Here is a 27,892-nt window from a genome sequence, read left to right as displayed (position 1 = left end):
CTTTAATAGCCATGCATACAAACAGTATTCTCTCTGTTTGCACGTCTGCATTTTTCTTTTATAGTCCAGTGACTAGCCACAGACTGGCCTTCTGTAATTTGTTTTGCATTGTCCTGGCCCAGTGAGCAGCCAAAGATCTACAGAGCTGGAATTTTATATATTATCTACTTGCTCAAGGGACTGCCTGCCATGTAAAATAACAAAATCTTCTTGCCTCTTTTGGTGACAAGTTAGGGCAGTGTTCTTATGTTCTCAGACCTCGGATAACAGCATCTCAGATTACACATGGCTCATATTGTATCAAGGGTGGGATGCTCACAATCCTCTGGTTTTGCCAACTGTCTGCAAATCACATACAGGGGCTTCGGAATAAGGTGGAAGTAGTAGTTTTATGGTTGGAATGTCTTCTGAGTCGGGACACCCACAAACTTACATGTTTAAGGGTGCTCGCCAGCTTCTGCCCAGCTTCCTTCCACACTGGAAAAGGTAGGTAATTTACTTCTGGTAAGGGCAGGAGTACAACATTTTCCAGGGTAGGGAAAGAAGGGAGAGTAATTTTGCTGTTGGTCAGCAAAAGTATATATTTACTTTTGCAAAACGTAATTTGCTAAAGTTTGCTAAATTTCCAGGCCATCTTCTGTAAACACTTGTAAAATTCGCCGGAAATCTGCACCAGTGCAAGAACATCTGCTTGCAGCTGCACTTTATGTGATTTTGTTGAAGAATTGGGGCCCCTAATTTATTTTCACGTTGCCCATAGGATTTTACACCGATTCTCAAATTCTAAATATTAAAAAACAATTAGCATGCAACCAACACGTTTTCCTAAATGATAAATGATGGCTTTATTTAAAGTCGCACAATAGTTTAGCAAAACGTTTTTTTCATGTTGCAATTTTTGGTGTGTACATTTTGTTTTAAAAACAATCACCAATATTGCTTTCGCGCTTCTGCGTGGATTTGCATACTATAAGATAGAATGCTAGGAGTAGTATCTCAGATTGTTACTTCTTGCAAACAGGAGTACCCATTTCTAAATCTGAGCCACTGATGGTATTGAACGCTGAGCTAACAGCTCACTGCATTTCCCGAGAGTGCTCACTTGTGAATTAAAGTCTTTGCATTAAGGAATCACATACATCATTTCTACAACTCATATATATAGATAACATTTTTGCCATAGTGACAGTCAGTTCTCTTTCACTCAGCCATATATTAGGTAAACTTGCAGCTTCATGGTTGCGGCCCCACCTAGTTCTCCATTAGACAAAATAAATATAAACACTTGACTTTGACCCTATGTAATGTCCTGGGCTTTGAGCTGTCGGAATTCGACACCCCTGGGTAGCGCTTGCAGTCCAGAGTTTGGAAGGTTCTCTAGCTATGTGCTGGACCTTATTTTTGTAGTGTAGGCCATTCTTATTCATTGGCCTCTGCCACTGGATCTGTTATTATTTATTGATTGAGTAAATTAGGGGGTGGGGTGCAAGAGATGTCAGGTAATTCTGGGACAGTGGTTCCCTAACTTTTTACTTTTGAGGACCTCCACTGAATCACTACTGGAAGCTGGGGACCCCCAAGCAATTTGCACAATTTAAATTTCAAACATTAAACCAGTAATTAGCGAAAAATAGACAAACAAGTACACACCAAGCAAATACTCGAATTACTAAAGATATAATTATTTTATATTGAAAACATATGAAAAACTTTAAATGGGAAGGGTTTTTTAGGTACCTAAGAACAGAACGCTTTTTTCACATAAATATGTGGTGGGGAAAAGAAGTAAAACCAGGGCCTCTCATCTCCATAGCCTTTCTGTCACAAGCAATTCATTAGTTTTATAGCACCTCTCATACCAGTATAGGGTGTTGGAGCACTTTACAGGGGACTACAAAGTATATGACTCACATATCGTCCACACTGGTTGGCATTTTCTAAGAGTGCTTGGTCTGGAGAAGCATAGACTCCGGATTCAGAACATAACACAATGTTTAGTGTTGACTTTTATAATAAGAAAGTATATCTATGCAAGCAGACTTTATTTTAGCAGCATATGGAAAATGAAAGACTGGGGGGAAAAAAACATAATTTGTGCCATACAGTTTGCATGCAGCTCTTCGACAGCAGTTCATAGCCCACTGTGCTAGATTACGATTGTAACTTATGAACTGCACAGTAACAAAAGAATCTCTGTGACAAAAGCAGTAACCCACTGTGCTATGCACGTAAAATACACGTTCTTTGCAGCAGGCATATTAATCATATGCTCTACCTTAGATGAGTCAATAGTGCCACAAGACAAAAAGTCCCATCTCTCTCTAGCAGGTACATAAATCACCAGAGCTATTGTAACGTTCTTTGTTTTTTTTGCCCGAAAGCTGCTGGATGCACAAGGAACTTTGCAGTGCTTTTAGAAGAGCTGCACAAAGGAAGTAATAAATATACAAACATGCACTTATTTTGAGAGGCCCCAGCTGGAGAAGTGCCTTCCTGCTGGCTCAGGCCTGTGGACTGCCTGGGAATGTGTCACAGACCCCTGAGGGTGCCGTGGACCACAGGTTGGGAACCACTGGACTGACTAGTCCAAGGGCAAGTCGAAGAAGAAGCACAAGAAGGGCACTTGAAGATTCTCAACATCCAGCTGCTCCAGATCTAAGGAGAGATCACTTGGTCGGCAGGCACAACACCAGACTAAGTTTTTTTTTTTTTTTTTTTTTTTTTTTTTTAAAGAGTTTGGCAGCAGGATGTCGCAATTAAGGTGCCTTGTCCACCAAAATACCGATCTACTTGTTCCATTTCGAATTTAGCTGTCTGCCATCTTTCCACTTGTAGAAACTGGCTCCTCATTTGGAAATCTTATGCCGACAGTCTGAAGGACATCAGGCCATTGGTGGAAGTACTTCAAACCTACTGTCCTACTTAGGGCTGATGTTCTCACGCACTTTTTTCCTCTTCAGGATAAACCTGCACGTCTCGAACAATAAAAAAATCTAAATAACTCCTGCACTATGGAAGTTTTTGTCAGGGTCCTTAGTGTTTTTGTTTTTCAAATACAAACTTCAGCTTTGGGAGTTTGTTTATGAAAAACTAAAAAGTTTACCGTGCTGCTGTCTGTGGCAGCAGCTGTCTGAGGGCCCAGTTGTCTCTGCAAAGCAGGCAGAGATCTCTAAATATGGTGGGTGGTAATCCACCAGGGTAGCTAAGGTTGCTTCCACACCCACCCACCACAACTAAATAACTCCCAATGTCTTCAGTGTCTGACTCCGACCCAATGTCAAACTTGGAGCAAATACATCTTGAGACCACCATCGATGACTCTGCAGCAGATTACGGCCTTCAAGAATGCCATGCAACAGATTAAATAAATTAATGCTCCATCTCATGTGCTTGTCATTCCTACAGATCTTCAATAGTCTCCAGTTGAACTTCTGCCTTTGGGACCTTCCCTGGGGCCTGCTGACCTTAAATTATGTCCGCCCATTCTGCCTGTGCCTTCACTCTTATACCACAAGGCCCACCTCCTAGTCCTTCGTTTTGCACCGGTCATGGAACCTGCTCGGGCCTCTGATCCGGAACCCTCTTCAGCTAGAGCCTGGCCAGAGCCGAATTACAGTTAGCGAAGCAAATGCTTGGGATGAGGGCTACCCTCCAGTCCTGCTGTCTTGACGATAGTACTTCCGGAGGATAAAGGACATTTTGGGGTGGATTCCGATGCTTTGCAGGATTTCCCGCATTATGATGATGAGCGGAATGCAAATAATTGCTTTCATCTCATTATATAGATTCTAGCTTTTATCTTGATTTCCAGAATGCCACTGGCTTTGCTACCTTTGCAGAGTCTGCCCTTCACTCACATTTAGGTCTTTGTCTGGAGGAGACTGAAATATTGACAAACGTAATCACAAATTGTGAGATTATAAGGCAACAGTGGTATGGATGCATTAGAGTGACCCTTTTAATAAAAATATTAAATTGTCCATGTTTTTAGATATGTGAATTTGCGAATGTATGTGGAATGTTTTATAGAGGATGTGTTAGTATATTTTTATGAGATGTTTTGGTCATTTCATGTGACCTGCTGCTGATGTACGTATGGTTATTCTTTTTGAATTGTGATAACAAATCACAGCAATTGAACGATACAGTTGTGTTGCGTAAAATGATGCAATAATGGATAAAGCAGAAAAGTAAAGATAGAGTCCTTCTGAGCCGCTTATATTTGATGATTTTAATGCATTAACAAATTGTAGGGGTAGACAGCAGTTTTGTTTTCTTTAGTTGATTGTAGCTTTAGCTTCTGCAGTAATTGGAGACATTAATACTGCTTAATCTGGAGGCATTACATCCTTGAATATCTGTCAGTCCATTCTTCAGACCAGCCTCCCTAGAAGGGGTATCAGAAGAATAAGTTACATACTTTTGATAACATTTTTTCCGGTGGTTACTTTATCTAATCGCAGACTCCTTGCCACTTGCCCACCTGCATGCTCTGTTGAATGGACAGTTGGTTGTTAATAATGTACAGAGTTAACTTTTAAACACTGGCAGTGAAAGAGCAATTCTTTTAGCTACTCTTCGAGTTCTTGGGCGCAGAATAGACGAACCTTTAAACTGATGTCAGCAAGCAGGGGTTGCACCTTTATGTAGCTTCGATTTAGTCACAGCCGAAGTCGAATGAGCCACTCATTGGCTCGTAGGATCTATTGTAAGAGTTTCCAGATCCAGTTTGTTGCCTGGTGACACAATTTGAGGAATCTGCATCTAGATAGAAAGTCCATCAGAAAAAATGCAAGCAAAGGTATGTAACTTATTCATTTTTGCTTAAATGTTTGCCAACAATATAGTAATGCTAAAATAACATCAGACGCATTCCTTAGCGCCTGAGCTGACCATTGACTTTGCCCTGTTAAAGTGATTAGGTTTATTGGCTAAATCAGGTTTTTCATTTGCTTTATCTCTTGCAAATTATTTGACTTTCCTAAACCATAGCACAATACATACAAGTAATATGTTAGACTTCCAAAATGTATTCAGGTCACACCTAATGATCAATTATTTAATATTATGTATACTGGGATGTATCTACCACAAAGCAGCATTCCACAATAGTGACATGTCTGAAGCTATTATTTTTGTTGTAATGTACTCATATCTTCTGTTCTTTTCATAGAGTTGGCTATACATTTTAGAACAAAAGAAGGGGTCCGACAGCTGCGTTCTATTGGAACACTCCGTAAAGAAAGCGGTGCACTTTGGTTTGCCGGTAGGTCTCTACGTCTTTTAGATTTTCTTGTTCTTCGTATACATTTGTACATTTGCAGTGTTAGAAATATTTAGCAGCTATGCTTAGAGTTTGAAGAGAAACAGTCTTCTTTAAAATCAACAAATTGAATCACATGTTTATCCGCTCAACTTGTTTGGTTCGGCGTTATTCACCATAGGAGCTGCCCTGCTGAAGATCATGTTCATGTGAGTTACTAACCTGGTCCCTGTGAAGAAAAAATTAAAGGTCAGCTTATGCTGCCTACATTCTAATCCAGCTGGTGTTTTACCACTGAATGTGCCCCTTCTCCTTTTACTGACTGCTGCTTCTTTCCCTGTCTTCTCATTGGTGCTATCCCTTGCCAGCACTCTAAAGTTATGTTCCAAGGAATGCAGTCCTAAAAAAAGTTGCTGCAACACTGCTTATTAGGATTAAGCAAGTATCACTCAATATCATGAATCATAGAACAAAACAGAGGACTAAGGACGCACAGCCTTGAACAACTCTTGAAGTAATCCGGAAATTGGAGGTCTCATCTCAGTCTTTGACATGATGCTCACTGCTTTAAATATTTATACATAAAGCATTGTAGATATTGGCCTCTCCATTTAATTTTTCATAAGGATGAGGTGAAATGTAGATTTCAAAATGATAACGGTCATATAAAAGGGACCTTTAAGTGTAACACATTTCAAGCAGATAACCTAAATACCGCTGTCACATTAACTACCTACGTGAGCATTTGTCAGTACTTTCTTTAACGTTTCCTGGATGAGATTATGCAATAATTTCTTGAAGTGTTTCCTTATCTCACACAGATGTGTGAAGAGTCTCTGAGGATTATCCATAGTGGCATTATGTGTCCATTGCAGTTATTCCGGTGTAGAGGACTGACAACTTGAGCAAACAGAAGCACTTTTGTTTTGGGCACATCTGCAGGTTTTTAAGTCAGTATAGTGTCTAATTTGTTTAATGGTGGCATACACATTTGTGCCACAGCCCTGTTAGCACGTTTATTTTGTTGGAGCGTCATTTTCTACAGAGTATAGATTTGCAGTGTGTTTCCATTTAATGCTCTGTTTTAAATCACAACTTCTGTATTTTCCCCAATGTAATGCAGTCAAAATCTATTTCATTAGTGTTGAGAAGTTTTACTAGATGAGTCCTTGTAGATGTTTCACCTTTGAGTTTTTTTTATCAAACCCTTTCTTAGTCAAATAATTTATCACAAGACTGCCCCTTTTGATAAAAAAAAAGTAGACCACTTTATTAAGTTAAGTAATAGCAAGACATTGCATTTAATTAGACCCTTCGATTTTCATAATTTCAAAACTCTTGAATTACTAGCAGGATCCAATTGTTACTCAAATTTATCGAATCTGCATGTCATTATCTCTCAGGAGCTTGTGGTCACTCTCAGTCCTAACTTGTTCCACCACATCCTTTACTTTTGGTCAAGCAGCAATGTTTCTCATTAAATTATCTGTTATACGTTATTCCAGGTAAAATCAAAAACTAGAATGAGTAATCCGCTGCCTGCAGAATGGGAAACGTCCTAAACAACGCGTTGTGAACAACGCAGACGTTTCCTACACAAGCGTAACCATGCTTGCCGGAACGACGACTGCCTTTTTCTTAGCCTTAACCACGTATGTGATAAACTACGCATATGCGTGGTTAAGGCACAGAAAAAGACAGAGTGGATCGCGAGAGGACGCAGTGAAGTGAGTGGGGCTGGGGCAGGTTTGGGGGGTAGTTTTTAGGCATGGGGTGGATTAGGGGTTTGGGGTGGGAAGGGGGAGGGGGTCAGACTTTTATTTTCAGGGGAGGGGATGTGGGTATTTTTTTTTTAAGGGCTTAGGGTTGGGGGGGTTGAGCTATCGTTTTTATTTTTATTTTTTTAGGAGTGGGGTGGAGTTTATTTTTTTTTTTCTTTTTTTAAGGCTTAGGGTGGGTTAGTTTATTTTTTAGGGGTGTGGGAAGATTTAAGGAAGATGGAGGAGAAAGGATCAGGAGAGGATGCGGTGTGGTAAGTAGGGGTGGGTAGTTTTTAGCAGTGGGGTGGATATACGGCTTAGGGTGGGTGGGGGTGTCGGGGTACTTTAGTTTTAGGAGCAGGGTGGGGGTGGTCGGGTAGTTTTTATTTATGGCTCAGGGTGGGTGAGGGGGTCGGTAATTTTTTTTTTAGGTGCGGGGTAGCTATAGTTTTTTTTTTTTTTAGGACTTAAGTTGGGTGGGGGTTGGGGTAGTAACTTATTAGGGGGAAGGTTTTAGGGCACAGGGTGGGTTGGGTAGAGGGTGTCGGGTAGTTTAGTTTTTAGCGTTGGGGTTGTGGGCTCGGCATAGGTTTAAGTTTATTTTTTTTTATTTATTTTTTTAGGTTTTCGGGTTGGGGGACGAGGGGTAGTTTAGATATTAAGGGTGGGGGTAGTTTTTGGGCTCGGGCGGATGGGGGGGGTGTTGCATGAAAGAACCATACATGCCGTTACGCATGCTGATTCCACACATGCCTTTACTAGGCGTGCTTTCGCAATGAAATTCGATGTAAAGACATGCGTGGTAAAGCCATGCCTGGAAACAATGCAGTCGTGGTTCAGACCACGTTGTTAAGGCATGCGTTGTTTCAGCATTTGTGATTCCATCATACAACCCTGCAGAATTGGCTGTTCCTTGCACATGTTTGGTCAGCATTTAGACTGAATTTGCTTTTAGCTGACCTACTTTGTTTGACTCCAAAAAACACTTTTTATACATACATTTGACTTGGTGGCTAATCCTGGGGTGATGGACTTACGGTCGGACTAAAGGCCAGACATACCTATCTTTCCTAACAAGGCACAAATGTACCTAAAATCATCTGAGCAAACTACTACCTTTTATGGGCCAAAGCGTCTTGTAAGGTCTTCTTAAAATATTCCAACTCAGGTGCCCACCAAACCCAAGACAAGACATGGCTTTGCTTAATGGGCAATTTTAAGTCCTTCATCCCTGTGTTAAAAAATGAGTCCTGTTGGTTTACTGGGAGGCATTCTTAACATATGTGATTAGAAAGCTTTCTTGCTACCTGTTAGAGATTAAACATTACTATAACCCTATAGTTCAGCTCCATGTAGGTCAGCATTCTGGCAGTGTAGCCTGTACACTTCAAGAGCAGGAGAAATCCGGCATCACCCTGCTCCTGCTTGTTGAGCGCGAAGGTTACTGCTCCTTATTTTATGTTTCTTCAATTTTATGTTGTGTGTCAGTTTTATGCCAAAACATGCAATCTTATGCACCTGCTTGAGGCGTGAGTTTTCCAGCCTGATATTATTCTTGCCCTGTTTGTGTGGGTGAAATATCATTAGCTTTGTTTTTCAGGGTGTTAATAACCAGCCCCTTGGTTGACCAGAGCTTACCATTTTGGTCCAGTAGGTTTTGAAGACTCCTGTGCGTCTTGGAGACCTACGTGCTGCAATCTTGTATTGTCTTGATTGTCTAGCATCATTCATGGATGCTTCAACAACCTCTTCTACCTGGTTTACTTAAAGGGAGAATAGTACCGGTACTAGAGAACAGCTCTGGTGGATTCCTTCGTTAACAGGGACCAGTCTTCTAGTTTCTCCTCCTGGTCTCTGGTGTATTCTTGCAAAGTTTCCGTTTTGGAGTCTGACCAAAATTTGTAAAATGCTTGAGGGAATACCCTGATTGCACAATGAAGATCACAGAAGATGTCTGGCTAAATTATCAAATGCAGACAGCAGGTCCACAAAAAAACACAAAGTGGCTTCTTCCTGGGCCCCACATATTTCTGGAGAAGTAAATGAAATCTAAATAGCTGGCCATTTGTGCTGTTTTTCCTCTATTTTTACTCATGGCTCAGTTTTCTGTTCTTTGGAGTAAGGTATGTGAAATAATGTTCTGAATAATATCTAAAAGGCTTATTAGACGATAGTTTGCCAGGTTATTTCTATCTCCTTTGTTATAAAGGGGGACTATTTCTGTACTGTGCCAGGTCCTGGAGAGTGCCACTTAAAATGGAGTTACTCCTACATGTGATACAGCTTCTTTATGGTGCAGGATAAGGTCTGTATAAGCCAGTCAGTTTTTTATGTGGGCCACGTGCTTCACCCTTTTGCTTATTAATCTTCCCTATGATTTCAAACATGGACACGATTATATCACTATCTGTTTGCATGTGGTTACAAGGTGGTGGGCATTCAATCCTTTCTGAGCACTTGTAGCAAAATACAGATTAGAAGTGTGCGTATCAAAGATGTTCTATGATGTGTAGGTCCGACCTTGTGATTATCTGAGTAACCTACGTACATGCATCTTTAGATATCACTGCCCCAGATGACCTAGCCACCTAGTTTGTTCCCACATTGCCTTTTCATTCATAATTAATTCTTTATATTTAGGATTTCTTCTTTCACATCACTGTTAACACCAATGATGCCATACCTAATTTACAGTTCTTGTTAAACCAGTTTTGTGGTACACATTTAGTGGCTTTTTTGCAGGTGCTCTAGGAAGGTAGTGCATAGTTGTATAAATTGGTGTGGATCTAGCACTATGATGCCTCCCAGTCCCAGGACAGAATTAACAAAACTATTTATGACGGGCATAGTTGGGCCAAGTTCTGTCTCATACCACGTTAGTCTCCAGAAATTGTTTGAGATGTAGACTTTACTGCACCCTTAGTATAGGTTGTTGTCGAGATGAAAGCCAATGGCTATAAGGAGAGGATTAGAGAGTCATCATGATCATTCTCAGGACAAATCTCAATTTTCATGTCACTCATGATACTGCACCTATAATAGTCAAGCATTGTGCAATCAATTGTACTTTTATGAAACCTATTATTATATGTGCAATATCTCAGAGAGTCTAACTCGAACATGCAATTACAGGCTCAAAGACCATGGGTTACTTTTAATGAGACTGAGTAGCCTCTCATGCAAGATCTTACTAGCAGACAAAGCAGTAATGCCTCACCCACTGTTTTTTTAGTTTTCACTGATGGGTGTAAAATCTTTACTTGATTCATATGTGGTATTAAAATCTCTAGCAACTATTAAAATAGGCTCCCATCTATCCTGCGGTTCCTAAGCAAAAGTAAGCTGACATCAAGATGGGCTAAGAATAGGAGCTCTAGATCATGAGTTGCGTACCTGTTTTGAACAGTAGCAGTAGCTGCTGAATGTTTTGATGGTTGCAGTCTATTTATTCGATCTTGCCGTTCAGAGAAATGTGTATCCAAATTTTTAGCTCGTCTGACTGTCTATCCCAGGTTTGCCTAATTGCTGGAATATTAAAAGATGTGTATCTTGCCTTATAAATAAACTTTGGGGCCCATTTTAAATAGTTCAGGGGTGCAAGCTTACCAGGATCCTTGCCATTAACGTTTGTTGACTCTATGTTATTAAGTACATGCGAGGGGAAGGTGTTTTTATTCTTGAGGTGATTTTTGAAGAAAGCAGAGGGGCTGTGTTAGCTGGGTGCAGCTTATTTGCCACTCTTGTGTTATGAACAGTGCGATGTCTTCTGCAAAAGCGATTGTACAAGTCGATCATCTGCTGAACTTTCTTTTCAATAATCAATCACAACCCTATTTCTTGCAGTGTGTGTCGCAGTTGACTTTCCTTTTCAACCTTGCTGCCATAATGCTAGAGTCAAGTCCTTTTCCATTGGCCAGTCTCCTGCTTACACTTCTGCCATATTATGGATCAGGTCTTTGCTGTGAAAGTACTGACTATGGCAGGGCCTTAACAGAAATGGGTATTACCACACTAGTATATTTGTCATGCAATTTCCCACGTTAATAGGTTTCCTCTGTGAGCCCACAGTTCTCTGCTGTGTCCCGTTCCCTCCCAACAGATTCTGGTTGTCCTGATAACCACCATTCTGCAGAGGTTAAAAAAAATCCAGCAAAAGATGCATCACTGGAGACATTCTCTGTTAACCCTTCAAAATGGCTCAATATGCGGAAAAGGTTTCCCTTATTTGAAATGTCTCTAACTCTGAAACTTAGGTGGATGTTAGGTCTAGGTTATGCTCATCATATACCCCCAAAGTCATGTTGGTAGCTAGTTGGAGCTTCTGTTCTACCTTCCAGTCCAGCTGGTGAAGAGATTTTAGCATGCACAGTTAATTATGTGATTGTACTGTGATCAAACGTAATGGGATTACCATTCCAACTGTGTGTCTGCAATAGCACTTTGCTTTGTCATCCCCTTCTAAAAAAGTGACAATACTGGTCATTAAGGCCCTCATTATGACCCTGGTGGTCTACTGACCAACAGACTGGCGGTGAAGACTGCCATATTATGATTGTGGCAGGTTGGCCTCTGCCGGTCCGTACATCTCCGCTCATACCACCAGGGTGGTTGGACCCGTTGGGCCAGTGATGAGCATCTCTGACCCGGTGGTCCACAGGAGACCGCCGCCAGTATTATGAGCCGCCTTTCCACCAGGGTTTCTGTGGTGGTAGCACCGCCACGAAAACCCTGGCGGAAAGGCTACCGGTGACAGGGAATTTCGTCCCTGTCACCAGCAGACGACTCCACCCCCCTCATCCCTCCCTCCAGGTAGATCGACCCGCCCAGCAAGGTAGATTACCCCCTCACACACACACACACACAAGGTAGATCACCCCTCCACGCATACATTCACACAGACACCCACACGTACACTGCATACACTCATTCACCAACACAAGCATTCACTCACATGCATCCATACACTCATTCACCACAACACTCATAGACACTTTCACCACAATACTCATACTCACATTCACACACTCCTACACACTTACATTCATACACGTACTCACTTCTACATTCATACACGCATACAACCACGCATACACACATTCATGCATACACACCCATACACGCACACACACACACCCATATGCACACACACCCATGCACGCACGCACGCACTCACACACACACACAGACCCATACACACGTACATGCACACACGCAGACAACACCACTCACACACAACACGCCCCACCCCTCGTCAGACAATCGACTTACCTGGTCCGGGGAGGATGTAGTCCGGCAGGGAACAGGCGCTTCCACCTTCGGCAGCACCCGGCCATCAGGACACCACCACACTGTATTATTGCACATAATACGGTGGGCAGAGTCTTTCGGGCAGGGCTGGTGGTGGAATCGCCCCAGCGCCTCCACCCACCAGCACGACTACAGGTGGATTTCCGCCCAAAATGTGGCAGAAATCCAGCAGTACCCGTACTATGGTGCAGGTGGTCTTCTGGCTCCTGTGGTTTTGGTGTTCGTTGAAAAAGACCGCAAAAGTCATAATGAGGGCCTAAATCTGAACATATTTGGTGTGCATAATAGCGCAGTGTTACGTTTTTGCTGCAGTTGGCCCAGCCTCTTTAATTTGCACAGTTTCCTCATCTTTTTCGTGCTACGTACAGTATGAAGGCTTCTCTAGTGAATGGTAAAAAAAACAACAGCTTTGTCACTTGAGTTCAGCTTGTACCTGGTCAGATTGGGTGATGGCTGTGACCAATTGACCTTGGGTGCCCATGTCATCTACATTTACCTGCATGTGAATGGACATGGTTCGCTACAACTGGAATCCCTTCTAGAGAGTCTACTGCGATGTCTCTGCCTTCTGCAGTGATCGGAAAGATGCAATGACCTGCTCCCGGAATTGTATGTATTTTTTTTTGCTGTGGTGTGCTGTCCTGTTATGGTTAGAGGGAACAATGCAGATTTTGGGACTCATGGTGTACGACCATGTCTGGTTCTTCGTGTGCCCTACGTGCTTTAGCATCGGTACAAACTTATTTTGGTCTCTCGAACAATTGAGTTAATCTGGTATAATGTCTTCAATAATATCCTCATCCTCAAATTCCTTGAATACGTCTTAAACATTTCTGGGAAGATTGCTGCTGATTTTGGTTTTACTTCTATTAGGATATTGAACTTTTCCAAGAGATCAGCATTCTTGCTCAAAGAGGAACAAGCAGTTCCTGTGCTGTCTTGAACAGAAGCTTCTTCTCACTCTTTTTGGCCTGAGCCATAAGAGACATAGAGCTAGAGTCCAGGGTTTGTTTTATGGTGCCTGTTGCTTCAAATGTGGGGTAGGCTTGCGGGGCATCATTGGAAATGTGCCAACTTGTTTTCGCCCTCTATTCTATTCTGTTCTTATTAGTATTGTCAGCCTTAGCTTCGTCTGGAGCAGGCTTTGAATCATGCAGCTGGCCTATTTAATGCCTTGTGTAATTTTTTTAATAATATATTCGATTGATTTGGCTTTTAAAAAGAAAACACAGACTGTTAGATCAACAGTGTACTTAATAATGATAAAGAAAAATACAAAGAAAGTCACAATTGTCTACATGTGCATGATTCACCACCCTCCAATCCTCCAGAAAGCAGTTGAGCAGGATGTAGAGCTACATATAACGATCAATATCCTACAATCACTTTGTCAACCCCATAGTCTGTAGATGCCCTGGTTTCATCATGTGTTAATGAACATATTGGTCGAACAGGCTCCAATTCAATATCTCGGTAATCCACCCACACTTGCCATATCTTGGGCTGCTTCTGGGGGGGGAAACCTCTTGATTTATATACTGCCGCTTCCGTTCCCATGAAATGATGCATACCCTCTTCCACATCGCCAGGGACAGGGGGCCAATCCCTCCGCTCCTGTGCTATGTATTGCTTAGCTAAGGTCAGGCCTAAATATAGAAGAGACAATCAATACCTGTTTCCGCCTAGATTGTTGTTGAGATGCAGCATTGTGTGTTTTTGATTCATCGGAATCGGCCAGGTGAGCACTCTGCCTAGACAGGCCATCACCCCACAACAAAATTTCTGTAGAGGTGGACAGCTCCACACCATGTGGATAAATGTGCCCTCCTCCGTGCCACATCAGAGACAGGCTGGGGATGCTATCATTCCTAGGCGCCAGAGTCTATGTCGTGTGAAATAAACCCTGTAAAGGTATTTAAGTTGAATTAGCCTGAGATTGGCCGTTATTACAGCCATACGCTGTGCTCCCAGTGCCTCTCTCTGGTTATCCTTCTCCAACATTCGTCTCCCACATGGTCCTGAGAGCCTGAAACACATCAGGTTGATTGGATATAAGTGTGTGTTATATCTGTACAACTTTATGATCCCCTCAGGTCTACCATTAGATTAAATTCAGGCAAGGCCGCCAGGTCCTCCATATAAGGAGTCAGAGCATAACTTAATTGGAGGTAACTATAGAACTGACTCCCATGAAACTAATAATCTGTTTGTAGAGTTTGGAATGACTTTAAGACATTCCCCTGCATCACATCTCCCAGCATGGACATCCTGATGAGATCCCACTTGCGGAAACCCTACAAGGAGGTCACTTGTAATAGTCGACTACTATACTACAGACGTCAGTCTGTTCTACCATCCCATTTGTCGAAGGGGGGAATTCCATAAGGCAAAGACCACCCTTGTCACTTGTAAATAAGTGAGGATATGTGAGTCTTCCATCGCCCACCTCTCAGATGCATAAACTGGGTCACCCTATAAACCATACCACCAGTCATTGATAGTTAAGAGATAAGATGCTCAATAGTATGATTCTACATCTGCTGCTGCACTTTCCCCACAATATGTGGACTGGAAGCATTTATTCATTGCAATGCATAAGGTTTCCCCTGTCCCAAAGGAAAGCAGTGAGGATGGCGTTCACGTGACGGAACCATCTTCTCAGAATATTGTATGGGAAGTTCTGTGGTTGATATAAAAACTGCGGTGGGGACACCATTCTGAAGATGGCTGAACGGCCCATTAATGACGGTGGCAGGACGGACTATACCTGGAGGTCTGCCCATACGTGAGCCAAAACCGGCTCCAAATTACTTGTCCACGCTAGGTTCTCGGGAGATATGAAGACACCCAGATATTTAAACCAGTTCACCGCCACCTTCATGCCGGAAGCCCAGTCAAGAGCCTGAGGACCCCCGCCACCAGGAACACCGTGGACTTTGATAGATTAATGTATAGACCAGAGGTCTCCCCAAAAATGTGCATGATCTGCAGCACAGGAGGTCCGGATTCAGCGGGGGTGGAGAGAAAGGACAGAACTTTATCCACGTGTAACGCTAATCTGTTCGACAGTGCTCTCCCCACTCAAAGCCTCGTACCTGGGCGTCCATCCTCACCCAAACTGTCAAAGGCTCTATCGCTAGGGTGAACAGCAGGGAAGACAAGGGACAGCCCTGTTGAGTCCCCCCTCTGTACTGGGAGCAAAGCCGATCAGGCATCTGCCACGCGGACCCCAGCGGTGGTTGGATTAACGTATAGTACATGTTTAAAAAAACATTGAAATTCACACAAAAAAAACAAAGTTTACAGGGAAGGTATAGTTAGGAAATAGAATTTAAAAACCATAGAAATTCACTTAAAAAAAACAAAGGTTACTCGTAGAAACCCATAGAAGTTCAGCAGTTCTAGTTAGAGTTTTTTCAATTAACTATAACTTGCGTTGTAAGGTAACTATAACTCCCGCCCTTGCCATGCACTGCTAATTACTCCAGATATTGCAGCACTCATGACAACTTTTATTATATCAATAAAAATATCAGTGTAACATTAGAACCAAAATTATTGAAGAACGAACTGTGTATGATCTCAGAGCCATCGTACAAAAGGCGTACAGAGATAGACCAACAAACTACAAAAGAACAAGGGATTATAAAACAGCTAGGGCCTACCATTCATTCTGTTGGTTGAAGCCTCTGCATACAGACAAATAACGAAATGCATCTATTTTCTCTTTGTGTGAGCAAACAATCCTTACCAAGATTTCTTGATGTTTTAGAAATGAGCTCTTAAGCCCACTTTTGCATATTAGTGGCACTGTGGTGTAATTCTTTATAATGCACGCTGCACATTACAGTGAATTCTAGATTGGTGCTAATATATTCCAAGCCACAGGGATGTTCAATACAATATACCATGTTTTTTGATGCACAGTGTTAAAAGTGTTTCAGTTCCCAATGTTTGTTGTTCAGTGTAACAGTTTTTTAGTGTAGGTATACTTACATAATGTGCAAGTAGCCCCATAGTTGTTTTATGGTAGGTCTCGTTGGTTCCTTATAGGCTGCTACCAGTTGAATTCTGATTTTACCCTTTTGAAAGTGCAACTAGGTCTTTCTAGGGTACAATTATCTGATTCCAAAATATACCCTTTTATTACAATTGTTTTCTTTATATTTTTGAGATTCCGTGCCATATGTGATTATTCACGCCAAACGGGTAATGTTTTAGTTTTTAGTTCTCTCTTTCAATAGCTCTTCTCTATTGTTGTACTGTGCTGTTTTGAGAGATCTTCTTGCTAATCTAGATTGGTAGCCTTTAGCCGCCAGTTTAAAGGCTGAACGTCTGGCTTCATCAAAATAATTAGTTTTTTTTCAGTGCAAACTCATCTAATATCTAATTCTGCCAAACTGGCCAAATGGCAATTTGTCTCTATTTTCTTGGATGGTGGCTGTCACATTTTAGTTATCACAAGTAACTACAACTCACCCCCTCGCCATGCACTGCTAATTACCCCTCATATTAAATCTCATCTTCTATGACATCATTAATAGGATTACTTCACTGTTTGCAATGACATCACTGATGGTAACATGGTGCATGGTGGGGGCACGAGTTACTGTTACTTTAGGGCACAAGTTAATGGTTGCTTGAGATAACTGTAACTGTTGAATTTCAGTGGTTTTCAGAGTTCAAAATGTTACGTTGTCGCAGACATTTTCGCCTAACCATGAAGTTACTGTAGCCTTTTTTGTTTTTGTGTGACTAGCTACTACGATTGGTAAAGGCTGCGTGGAGAAGGCATGTATGGTAATTGCATGCACTGTAAAGACATAGATTCATGTTCTAGAGCATAGCAATTTGAAGATTGGCACACACAGCTTGGCTTCACTGCACTCATTACTTCATTTTTTCATCTCCACTGTAGTACTTGGCGTCCCTCGGTATACAGTCCTTAGTTCAACAAAGAGCTTTAGCAGGCAAGACGGCCAACAAACTCATGGATGCCTTGAAAGATTCTGATCTCTTACATTGGAAGCATAGTCTTTCGGAGCTCATCGATATTAGTATTGCACAGAAAACTGCAATCTGGAGATTGTATGGCCAAAGGTATTCATTACACTTTTAATAACATTGCCTTTTTGTCTGCCCTGCTACACTGTCCTTGTGCAACCATACTGTCAATCTTACTGGCATGGCTTTGTTGAACAGACTGAAACTGCTCTGAGTTACGAAATTGTAATTATTATCTTTACAAATTAATGTGTTGCTCCAGATTATATCTTGTTTATCAGAGGTTTCTTACATGTTACATTTGTTTATCCACCTTCATTTCTTCAAGTCTATGTGAAACTGAATCTTAAGCCTCTGTGGCCTTTGATGCATCCGCAAAGTTTAAAATATGATATGGAGTTTACTTTAGGTTGGTTTAGGATTTTATCAATCTTTCAATCAAACAATCTCCAGAAGGTTGCATTGCTCTCTGTAGTAAAGGTAACATAATTTGCAAAGGGAAATAAAACGAGAAAGTAAAAGCTTGCCGAAAGCAGGCTGCAGAAAAGAAGGGCCGAAGATGGAGTGGGTGGGGGAATGAAACCATAAATAAGCCCTATGTTGTGATCTGCACACTATATTAAGCTACTTTCTTGACAGTTAAAGCCTCCTGTCCCTTCTTTGGGGGTGAAAAATACAATGCCCACCTCAATTTGAAGGTGGACCAAATTACTTACAGACAATAGATGGAGGAGAAAGACATGTCTGCAGGTACAGTTCATGAGGGCAGGGGATTGGAGCGTGAGTATGATGTGAAAATGTTCTTCTTAAACTCTAGTTCAACATAGCATGTGCTTCTCTGGGCTATTTTATTTCATAGTGCTTAACAAGGTTCACTTGATTTAATTTTTAGGTTGAGCCTACAGAGTCTGGTTAAAAAATACCTATTGCCAGCTTGCCAAGATCTTACAGTGGCCTTAATGTCTTCCCATTCCTTACCATTGGTTGGCTTTATTGTCGCTCTCATTTGTTATTAGGTGGCTTACATTGCCTATCATATGTTTGTCCTTCCTATGGATAATATCCTCCTTACTTGCCTGCTTCCACAGCTCACTTTTAGGTAACTACGTTTTGCTTAAGTAATTTGGAGTGCATGTGTTTTTCAGCTATCTCCCTGGTGTTGTGTTTCCCCATGTTGCTCTCATGTCTGTTTACTTCTCCTCCATCCCACTCTCTGTGTTGCTGTTTCTCACTTGTGTGATTCTCACCTCTGTATTGACTGTCTACCCCACTTACTGCTTCATTGCTCCCAGTCCCTGCCATCCTACCACGGTTAGGTTTGTTGCATCTCAACATAAACAATGACTTCAGTCCTTCAAGGCAGCACGAAGTTCATTGGCCAGTGTGTCTTTGCATTCCTTATGTAGTGTATTTAACTGTGGAATGGCCTGTTTAGTGTTATAAAGTTGTCATTACTCTACCCCTGACCCATAACCCTCACCCCGCCAAACCCAACGTGCCCCACCCCCACGGTCAACTGCAGACATGGTCCTGTATTGTATTTTGACTGTCAGATCAGCATAAACCTATTCTCAAGGACACCAAATTGTTTAACTAATTAGTACAGATACATGGCACCCTTCATAATGTGTTTCCTCTATAGGTACTGATAACTGCTATTATTTATTAACCAGCTCTGTACAATGGTACTCAATGTCTCGACCACAGAAGGATGAAGGATGAAGGATGAAGGATGAAGGGATAAGTGAACATCGCGTGATGTGACCCTGCGATCTTCATTTTTACACACACAGCTCTGCAGTGGTTGCCTGAGACCACTTAGATGTTTTACTAATGAGAAGAAAGCGTGGCTTAACAACTATGCTATCCAAACTTCTGAGCACATCGCATGTAGCTGCAGGGCATACCGAGATGGGTACATTCGTCAGGAAGAAATGGTCGCTAAATGACGACTGATGAGAAACACTTCTTTGTGTGATTGTAATTAGAAGTGTTGCTGGCTGCTGCATCTGCCCTTCATGGCTTTGGATCCCAATCCCAGGACCATATATTCAAGCACAGCGCTGCCTTTATTTCCACCATCCTCCACTCTGTCTAACCGCTTTCAACACGCCTTGGGGCGTAGTAGAAAGTAAATTAATCATGCTTTTGAAAATGCTGCAAAAGTGAATAAAACTTGTCGCTTCCCACACCCGTCCCACCCACCCCATTGTAGTTTCAGTTTTGCCTGCTTCTGTTTGCATCTGTTTGAGCTTTTTGGCACCACTAGGTTTCTATTTCACTATGGTAATTTTGGTGACAACATACCTTGTGCTTGGTGGGTGAGGTGAATTCTTGTGTTGTCAGCCATTCGCCGCTACCATTCACATACGTTGAGTATCACCATGCTCAATTGGTTGATGTATGTATTGTTGAGATCCTCATGTAGCTTACAGACCAGAAGGTAAAATTACTCACTAGCAACCTACAGCTGCATTAAACCTGTATGTTATTAGTTTCAGTCTTTTAGGGCTAGTTCGAACTTTCTGTCTAGGGAGGTCGATAATTAATATGAGCATGACTGAACTGGGTAGTAATTAATATATTTTTAGTAAGTGCCAAAATGCGGTGAAATTTGTCTTGTTTGCTATATCATATATGATAATTGATACAATTATACATGTATTAGGTGCGAAAATGTGAATAGCGCACACAGTGTTTTGGCACTGCCACCTGTATAGTTCAGTATATCATGTATAATGTATACTGAGTAGAGGTTTTATATTCTTTGTTTAGGACAAAGGCAATGTATTTTTTAATTAATTCTATTATCCTTTGTTGTTGTTGTTTTAGGTTCTTCAAATATGTTTTCTTCACAGTTATGCAAATCTAACCATTTTTCAAAGTTTTTGTGAAATTTGAATTATTACATTTCTAAATTTTTCCCTGAATAACTTGTGAATTGACCCTTCAGAAAGTATAATTTTTCTCCTGGTACATCGAGGAAATGTGTGACATTCACCTGCTCCCTTTAACTTCTTATGCCTCCTTCCCTGAGGACACTGTGTTACGATGCAAACACTACTCAGTCTCCTCATATAGAGCAACTATAGAGTATGGGCCTCTCTTTCCTTTAGAGATCTCGCTGTTGTTGTCAAAGAGCTTTTGTGGACATTACGAATACAATAGGCTTCCTTGTCAATCTTGTTTGCTTATTTCTTATTTTTTCCTCTTCTTGTGTTTTTCCATCCTCTGAAACATACTTTATTTACCATTATTTGATTAGATTACTTGCATCCTTCCATTGCTTACATTTCTATTTTTGTTTCATGATTTGGTGAGATTGCATGTGTTGTCTTGCTCTCTATTGTGTGCTTCCTCCCCTCTAAAACCTAAGCCTAGAGTTTTCTATGTTGCTTCTGCCTTCCTCCTGACTCGCAGCTAGTCTGTTGCGTCCTCCAACCCTCTCTGCTTTTTTAACCCTTTTGCTGTTAGGCCTTCCTCTTCTCCCCCAGTGCTAAGATTTTTTTGGCTACTTGGGGTATTTTGTGCTTAGGCCTCCATAGCTTTTTGTCCGCTTAAGGTATCCACGCCAAATTTGAGTCCTTTTTTCCAACATCCTGGGGATTCTAACGGTACCCAGGGTTTGTGGATTCCCCTAGAGGGGACAGAGAAATTAACCAAAGTACAGCTACATTTTGGGTCTTTTTGGATAAAGTGCTGCAGAAGAAAACATCAGTTTTTTCTCCCTGAAAATGGCATCAACAAAGGTTTGCGCTGCTAAAATCACCATCTTCCCAGCTTTCAGGAACAGACTTCAAACAGAAAACCAAATTTTTCAACATAGTTTTGGGATTTTACCCAGAGATAGCCTATTTTTGTGCTTTCAACCTCCTTCCAGTTAGTGGTAGAAATGGGTGGGAAACCAATGGTGGATCCTGGAAAGCTATACATTTCTGAAAGGTAAGCCGAATTCTGAATTCAGCAAGGGGTCATTTGTGTATCTCCTTCAAGGTTTCCCCAAAGAAAGAAACAGTTGAAATAAAAAAATATTAAAATTGAGTTGAAAAAAAAAAACCAGCCATTTGTGTCAACGTTTTCATCCGTAACTTCTTTTAACTATGGCAGATATTCAAAAGCAATATACTGATAAATCTGCTGAACCCTTCTGGTTGCGGGCATATATAGGGCTTGTAGGTTCACCAAGAACCCGAGGTACCCAGAGCCAATAACTAAGGTGCATCGTTTAATTGTTTTTCATTGTGTATCGGGTATACTGTCATTCATTTGGTAAAATATAAAGAGTAAAAAATAGGTATCAAGGAAACCTATGTATTTTCGAATTGGGCACAAGATAAGGAATTTAGAAGCATCGGTTATTTGCACAGCTCTAAATTTGGGTGTACCCAAACTAGCATGTGAATTAAAGGGGATGTCTCAAAATTATTTCTTTCTTACAAACTATCTTACATTCGACAATTGGTAATAAAACTTGTTATACTAGTATGTGTTCCCCTAAGTCTCCCGATAAAAATGATAGCTCACTTGTGTGGATAGGCCTAGTGCGCGTGACAGAAAATGGCCCAAAATGCAATGTGGACACATCACATTTTTCCACGCAAAACTGATCCTTTTTTTACAAAGTGCCTAGCCGTGGATTTTGGGCCTTAGCTCAGCCTGCACCTAGGGAAAGCTAGCAAACCTGTGTATTTTGTAAAGCTAGACACCCTGGGGAATCCAGGAAGGGGTGCCTTGTGTAGCTCTCACCAGATTCTGTTACTCATAAACCCTTGCAAACCTCAAAATGTGTTCAAAAAACATTTTCCTCACATTTCTGTGGTGGAAAGTTCTGGAATTCCCTACCCCCCAGCACCACCCCACCCCCCAGATCTCCCGATAAAAATGCTACCTCACTTGTGTGGGTGGACCAAGTGCCTACGACAGTTAAGGTTCCAACATGTATTGTGGAGACATCAACATTATCTATCACAAAATAACCTACCTTTGCAAGGGGGACACCTACGTTTTTGGTCCTGGGCTCAGAGGCCATCTAGGGAAACCTATCGAACCTAGACATTTCTAAAAACTAGACACCCGAGGGAGTCCAGGGAGGTGTGGGGTGTGTGGGTCCTCCAGCATTTTCTTACCCAGAATCCCCTGTAAACCTCAAATTTAGCGACAAAACAGTCACATTTTCCTCACATTTCCATGTGGAATCACTGCACCAGCACAAATTTCCTACCACCCTGTGTTCCCCTCGGTCTCCTGATAAAAATGATACCTCACTTATGTAGGTGGGTCAAGTGCCTGTGACAGGGAAGGGCCAAAAACATGTAGAAATTGAGGAGGAACCAAAGTAGGTCCAAAAGGGCAGTTTTTTCATACTTTTTTGGCTGACTCTGCTTTGGGCACCCACACAAGTGAGGCAGAATTTTTATTGGTGCTGGGTGGTAGGAATTTTGTGGATTCCTGCAGATTCCAGAAGCTTCCATCGCAGAAATGTAGGGAAAATGTGTGATTTCAGGCAAAGTTGGATGTTTGCAGGGCATTGTGGGCAAGAAAGTGGTGTGGGGTGCATGTGAAGCACACCACCCTGGACTCCCCCAGAAGTTTAATTTTCAGAAGTGTCAGGGTCTGGTAGGTTTTTCCAGGTAGCAGCATACCCAAGTCCAAAAAGTGCAGCTGCTCACCATTGCAAGTGGGACGAAATTGGGAGTTAGCCAAGCACTCTTGTCCATATGTGAAATCAAAACACAAAAGGGTCAAATGTCTTCTTGCTTGCTATTGTGATGAGATGCTTTAGTCTGCAGAGGGGGATAAAGACTCTTACCCCCTTCTGTCTAAAGACATTACCCAATTTGCTCCCCCCCCCCCCAGTCCCCGGGGGGGTGGGGAACTGTCCCCCTATTTATTTGCCATGCCCCACCCCTCTTTCTTTACAAATAATTCTTCCTTTGTGTCTAGTGGGCTCTCCGGCCCCCTCACCCCCCAGGAGGCATATTGGGGGTAATAAGCCCCATCTGCCCCCCACCCCTGGGGGGGGCAGAAAGACTGTGGCCTTTTTTTTGAGAGAGGGTGTGGGCATTGCCATGACACTCTTTTTCACAGCGGACCATCCTGACATACCAGGTTGCCAACTTAGGCACTGTGCAGGCTTGTGGCCCGATTGGCTCGCTGCTGCACCCTGCTCACTTTGCGAAGACCCTCTCCTGGCATACAAGGGTCGCCAACTCTGTCCTGCACACTGGCAATAATCCGATCAAAGCAGCAGCTGTTCCTTTCACCTTGCAGGGACTTATCAGTGGACCTCGCTCTCGCCAATGCTCTTTTCTTCCTCACATTGCACACTTGTTTTTGCAAGCAAGCAGGTGCTGGTGCTCCAGGTTTCAGGGCAGTTGGTTTGTATTCCCTGGCTGACATTCCCTCACCCAGGAGGTAGACTAACAGGCCTTGGCCCCCCAGTCCTGGTCACAGCAGAAGTCTTGCAGAGCTAACCCTCCTCACACAGCCTGTCTGGCTGCTTGGCAAATTACAATTTGTTGGGTCTCATACTCACCTTCGTATAGTCCATTTTGAGGCATCGAGTGTGATTTTGGGTCTGAATCTTTGAGGTTTAGTGTTGGGGGTCTGCTTTGTTTGAAGTGTCCACTACTCTGCTCTCTTCCTCTGAAAAGCAGTCTATCACAGCAGAAGCGACTCCAAAACTGATAGCCCCACAACACAGGCCATGGGAGAGACTAGAGTTCACACCTGAATGTCAGCCGCAGTGATATGTGCATCAAAAGGTTAGCCTAGGGCCTCCAGCGCTACTTTTAATGATTCTCTTATCAGCCCCATCACCTTCCTGAGATGTTCTCCAGCCCCTTCCTTGTGACCTCTTACTGAATCAAAGAGAACCTATCGAAGTGTAGAGAGGAAATCTGCCTCTCCCCTCTCCAGTGTGTGCCCCATGCAGCTTACAAGGGGGGTTGGGGGGCGGGGCGGGGCGGACTCCTGACCTCTTCTCCATGTTTCACCGTGCATATCTTGGTCTTCCAAAATGGAGCCCAGGGCGCTCCATTCATTGCACCATCCATAGGTAGACATATGCCCAATGAATTTACACAACCTACATACAACTGCACAGTACTGATTCCTTTATGCATTGTATCACTCATGGGTACACATACATTCAGCACTTACATTTAACTTGCATGCAGTGCACAGCGCTGTATCCCTCATGTATTGTACTACTCATAGGCACACACACATCCAGCACCTGTATTTAATTGAAATTGTTTCACAGCATGTGCCAATTTGTGAGGTCTTACTATCACTTAACACACGCTGCTAGTAAGTACTCCAATGACTATGTTCTTAAATAACTTTAAAAAACTTCATTAGCATAGATCTCTAAACTGTGCCCTTGTGCACTTGAGTAGTACAAGAGGCAAAGCAAGTTACTGGTCTTCCAACGGAGAAACAAATTTGAAATGAAGACAAAATCCTTAAGGTTAAAAAAGATGTGTTTGAGGCATGAGTGGCTGTAAATGCACATGCTGTGCATATATTTCTACCATCTAGTGTTGGGCCCACCCGTGTGTAAGTTGTTTTTCTTCTAAGAAGTCTTTCGAGTCACGATGTAATGTGACACCTCCTCATGTTGCTCATGGATATCAACTCCATTGTTAGATTGTTTTCTTTCAGCTGTCGGGTTCGGACTTGTGCTCCAGTTCAAAACTGTTGCACTGTTTTTTTTCATTGTACACAGTTTCCTTCCCTCAATCAGTATTGTTATTGATTGTGTCTTTCTTGTAGTCTGTGTCTCGGGTCGAGGTTTCCAACCTCCCTTGAGTAGCATTTTTGTTGACTGGCTCCTCGTGGTCCTCGCCCTTCAGGGCATATTTCCATCTGCAGATTGCATCTTTTCATCATTCCTCAATGGTTATGGAACCAATGCCATTCTGCTACAGTCTTCGCTGCCAGGGGTCGCCTTACTCTTATACAGAGTCAGTGGGGGGGGGCGGGTACACCTTTCACACTCCTCCACTGGCAGACCCCTGAGACTTCCATGATTTGGACCGACTGGGGAACTCAGATCCAGACTACCCTGCCCGCCCATCCTACCACAAACTTATTGGTAGAGCTGCCTCCTTCCATAAGTTTGATTTCCACACTGAACCTCTATAGGAGGAATTTATGTTTAAAACCCTCCCCTCCATGCACTGCTCCACCTAATACCTCCCCATGCTTAAGGTCATGCTGTGCCATATGCCTGACATTTTTCAAGGCACTGTCTAAGCCTGGGTCATTACACCCAGGGTGGACAAGAAACACAGCCTTCCCTACTTACTTTCGTGGCCAGCTCCCCCTTGAGTCCCTGGTTGTCACTACCACCCGTAAGAGGATAACTCTCAGGCTACTGGTGATGCGCCTCCGCCAGATAAGAAAGTAGACATATAGATGCTGCAGGTAAAATAATTGATGTTCAATCGGCCCGCCATTGGTGTATTGCTAATTTCATTGCACTTCTCTCCAGGTATTATTGCGCCCACTGGGCTGAGATGGAGGAGCTCCTCCAACATGTCCCAGAGGAGCACAGGAAAATGGGTTATGATATCATCTCTGAGGGGAAACAAATCTGACACCACTACATGCTGCACATTAGATGCTGCCGATACTGTGGCCAGAGAAGTTAACTCCAGTATCCTCTTGCGCAGGCACACCTGGCTCTGTATCTCCGGCTTCATGCTGGAGGTTCAGCAGAACCTGCTTAACATACCTTTGATGGTCAGCGTCAGTTCAGACTGCAGTGGGCCGGACACTAAAACAAATCAAGAAAAATACAGAGACAGTGAAGGCTGTGGGCACCCTTCAAACACCTGCTCCTCACAGCTCCTTTCGTCACCCAATCCTCTGTGGAGGCTTGAAGACCACCTCCCCCGATGTCTCCATGTCCTATTAGTGTCCATAGGCCCACAATTCCTTTCCCAGAGGTTACTTTAGGGGAATCCTACAGAGTGAACAATTCAAAAGGTAAAGGTGACTCCCCTAAGGCAGTCGCAACCACCACAGAGCCCTGACTTGCCTCCCTTCCCCCTGATTACATAACTGTCCGGGGTCTCCTTCAGCTTTTCTTCCCTGCATGGTGAACCACCACCTCTGACCAGAGGGTGTTGGACATTTTCCAGCATGGTTATTGTCTGGAGATCACTTCCATGCCTCCCACCATTCCACCCTGTAAATATAGGCTCGCCCTAAAACACCAAAAGCTGCTCAAGGAAGAGGTCAAAGTGCTCCTCCTCAAGGTGGCTATAGAACCTGTCCCCGTGATCACCAGGGCATGTGAGTATACTCTCTGTTCTTCCTAATTCCTAAAAAGGATGGTTCCCTCAGACCCATTCTGAACCTCAGGTTCCTAAACAAGTACATTCTCTCAGAGCACTTCCATATGGTAACTCTTCAGATGTCATCTTGCTTCTACAACAAGTCGACTTCATGGCCGCTATCGACCTGAAGGATGCTTGTTTTCACATCCCAATACACACTGTGCACTGTCGATATCTCAGGTTGGTGGTCAGCGAATAGCATTACCACTTCAAAGTGCTACCTTTCGGCGTCACCACTGCCCCCCAGGTATTTGCTAAGTGCCTCGTTGTAATGACCGTTTATTTGCGCAAACATGGTGTCCACATCTTCCCCTACCTGGACGACTGGCTGATCAAGAGTGCCACCTACCAGCAATGCCCCGAACACACACAAATCACAATAAACCTGTTACCTGAGTTAGAGTTAACCATCAGCGCCACAAAATCCCACCTTCAGCCACTCCAGATCTAACCCTACCTGGGAGAAATCCTCAATTCAGAGTTTGGGATGGCCTAGTCAATCCCTGCTAGGGTAAAGTCCTTTCAAGCACCGATCCCTCTTTTTCAACCAGACCGACAGGTCACAGTCATGGCCGACATGATGGCCTCCTGCATTGCTATAGTACGCTTGCCAGGTTACACAGGCGTCTGTTGCAGGAATGCCTAGAGCAACAGTGGTCACAAGCGAAGAGCCATTGGTACGATCTAGGGTTCACTGGCCGCCACACTTGTGTCTCTCTGCAGTGGTGAAACATCAACAACCTGTTGCAGGGGCACCCTTTCACCTTTCATCTGACCAGTTCCATAGAAGACTTTTGAAAGAGGTACCCCCTTACAGGATGGGTTTCACACTTTTCAGGATTGACACGAGGGCCTCCACATCAGCTACCTGAATTTCACAGCTGTCCACTTAACGTTAAAGGCTTTTCTACTTCACCTAACGGGCAAGGTTGTTCTCGGACGGACAGTATGACAGCAGGGTACTACACTTAGAAACATGGTGCCATCCAGTCTCCCCAGCTCTCGCAGTTAACCTCTCTCTCCACCACAAAATACACCTGCTAGCAGAGTACCTTCTGGGAATGGACAACAACTTTGCCAACCTCCTCAGCATGATGCATCAACAAGCCCACGAGTGGGAACTCCACCTGCAAGTCCTCTTCCAGTACTTCTAGTACTTCCACTAATGGGGCTTCCCAGAAATAGATCTCTTCACCACAGCAGAAAACGCC

General features: G+C 42.9%; 1 protein-coding gene across 1 annotated transcript in view; it reads left to right on the top strand.

The window, feature by feature from the left end:
• The window catches only part of ANAPC5 (anaphase promoting complex subunit 5), a 104,255-nt gene that overhangs the window by 39,521 nt on the left and 36,842 nt on the right, over positions 1–27,892 (top strand). Inside the window, exons 9-10 of the mRNA XM_069214897.1 lie at positions 5,174–5,266; positions 17,249–17,430. Coding sequence (XP_069070998.1) covers positions 5,174–5,266; positions 17,249–17,430 — 275 coding nt within the window. The remainder of the gene's footprint in view (positions 1–5,173; positions 5,267–17,248; positions 17,431–27,892) is intronic.

The sequence above is a fragment of the Pleurodeles waltl genome, chromosome 11, assembly GCF_031143425.1.
Source record: "Pleurodeles waltl isolate 20211129_DDA chromosome 11, aPleWal1.hap1.20221129, whole genome shotgun sequence".
In the NCBI taxonomy this organism is placed as follows: Eukaryota; Metazoa; Chordata; class Amphibia; order Caudata; family Salamandridae; genus Pleurodeles; species Pleurodeles waltl.
The sequence above is the reverse complement of the archived record's forward strand: the minus strand, read 5'-3'. Positions and strand labels throughout refer to the sequence as shown.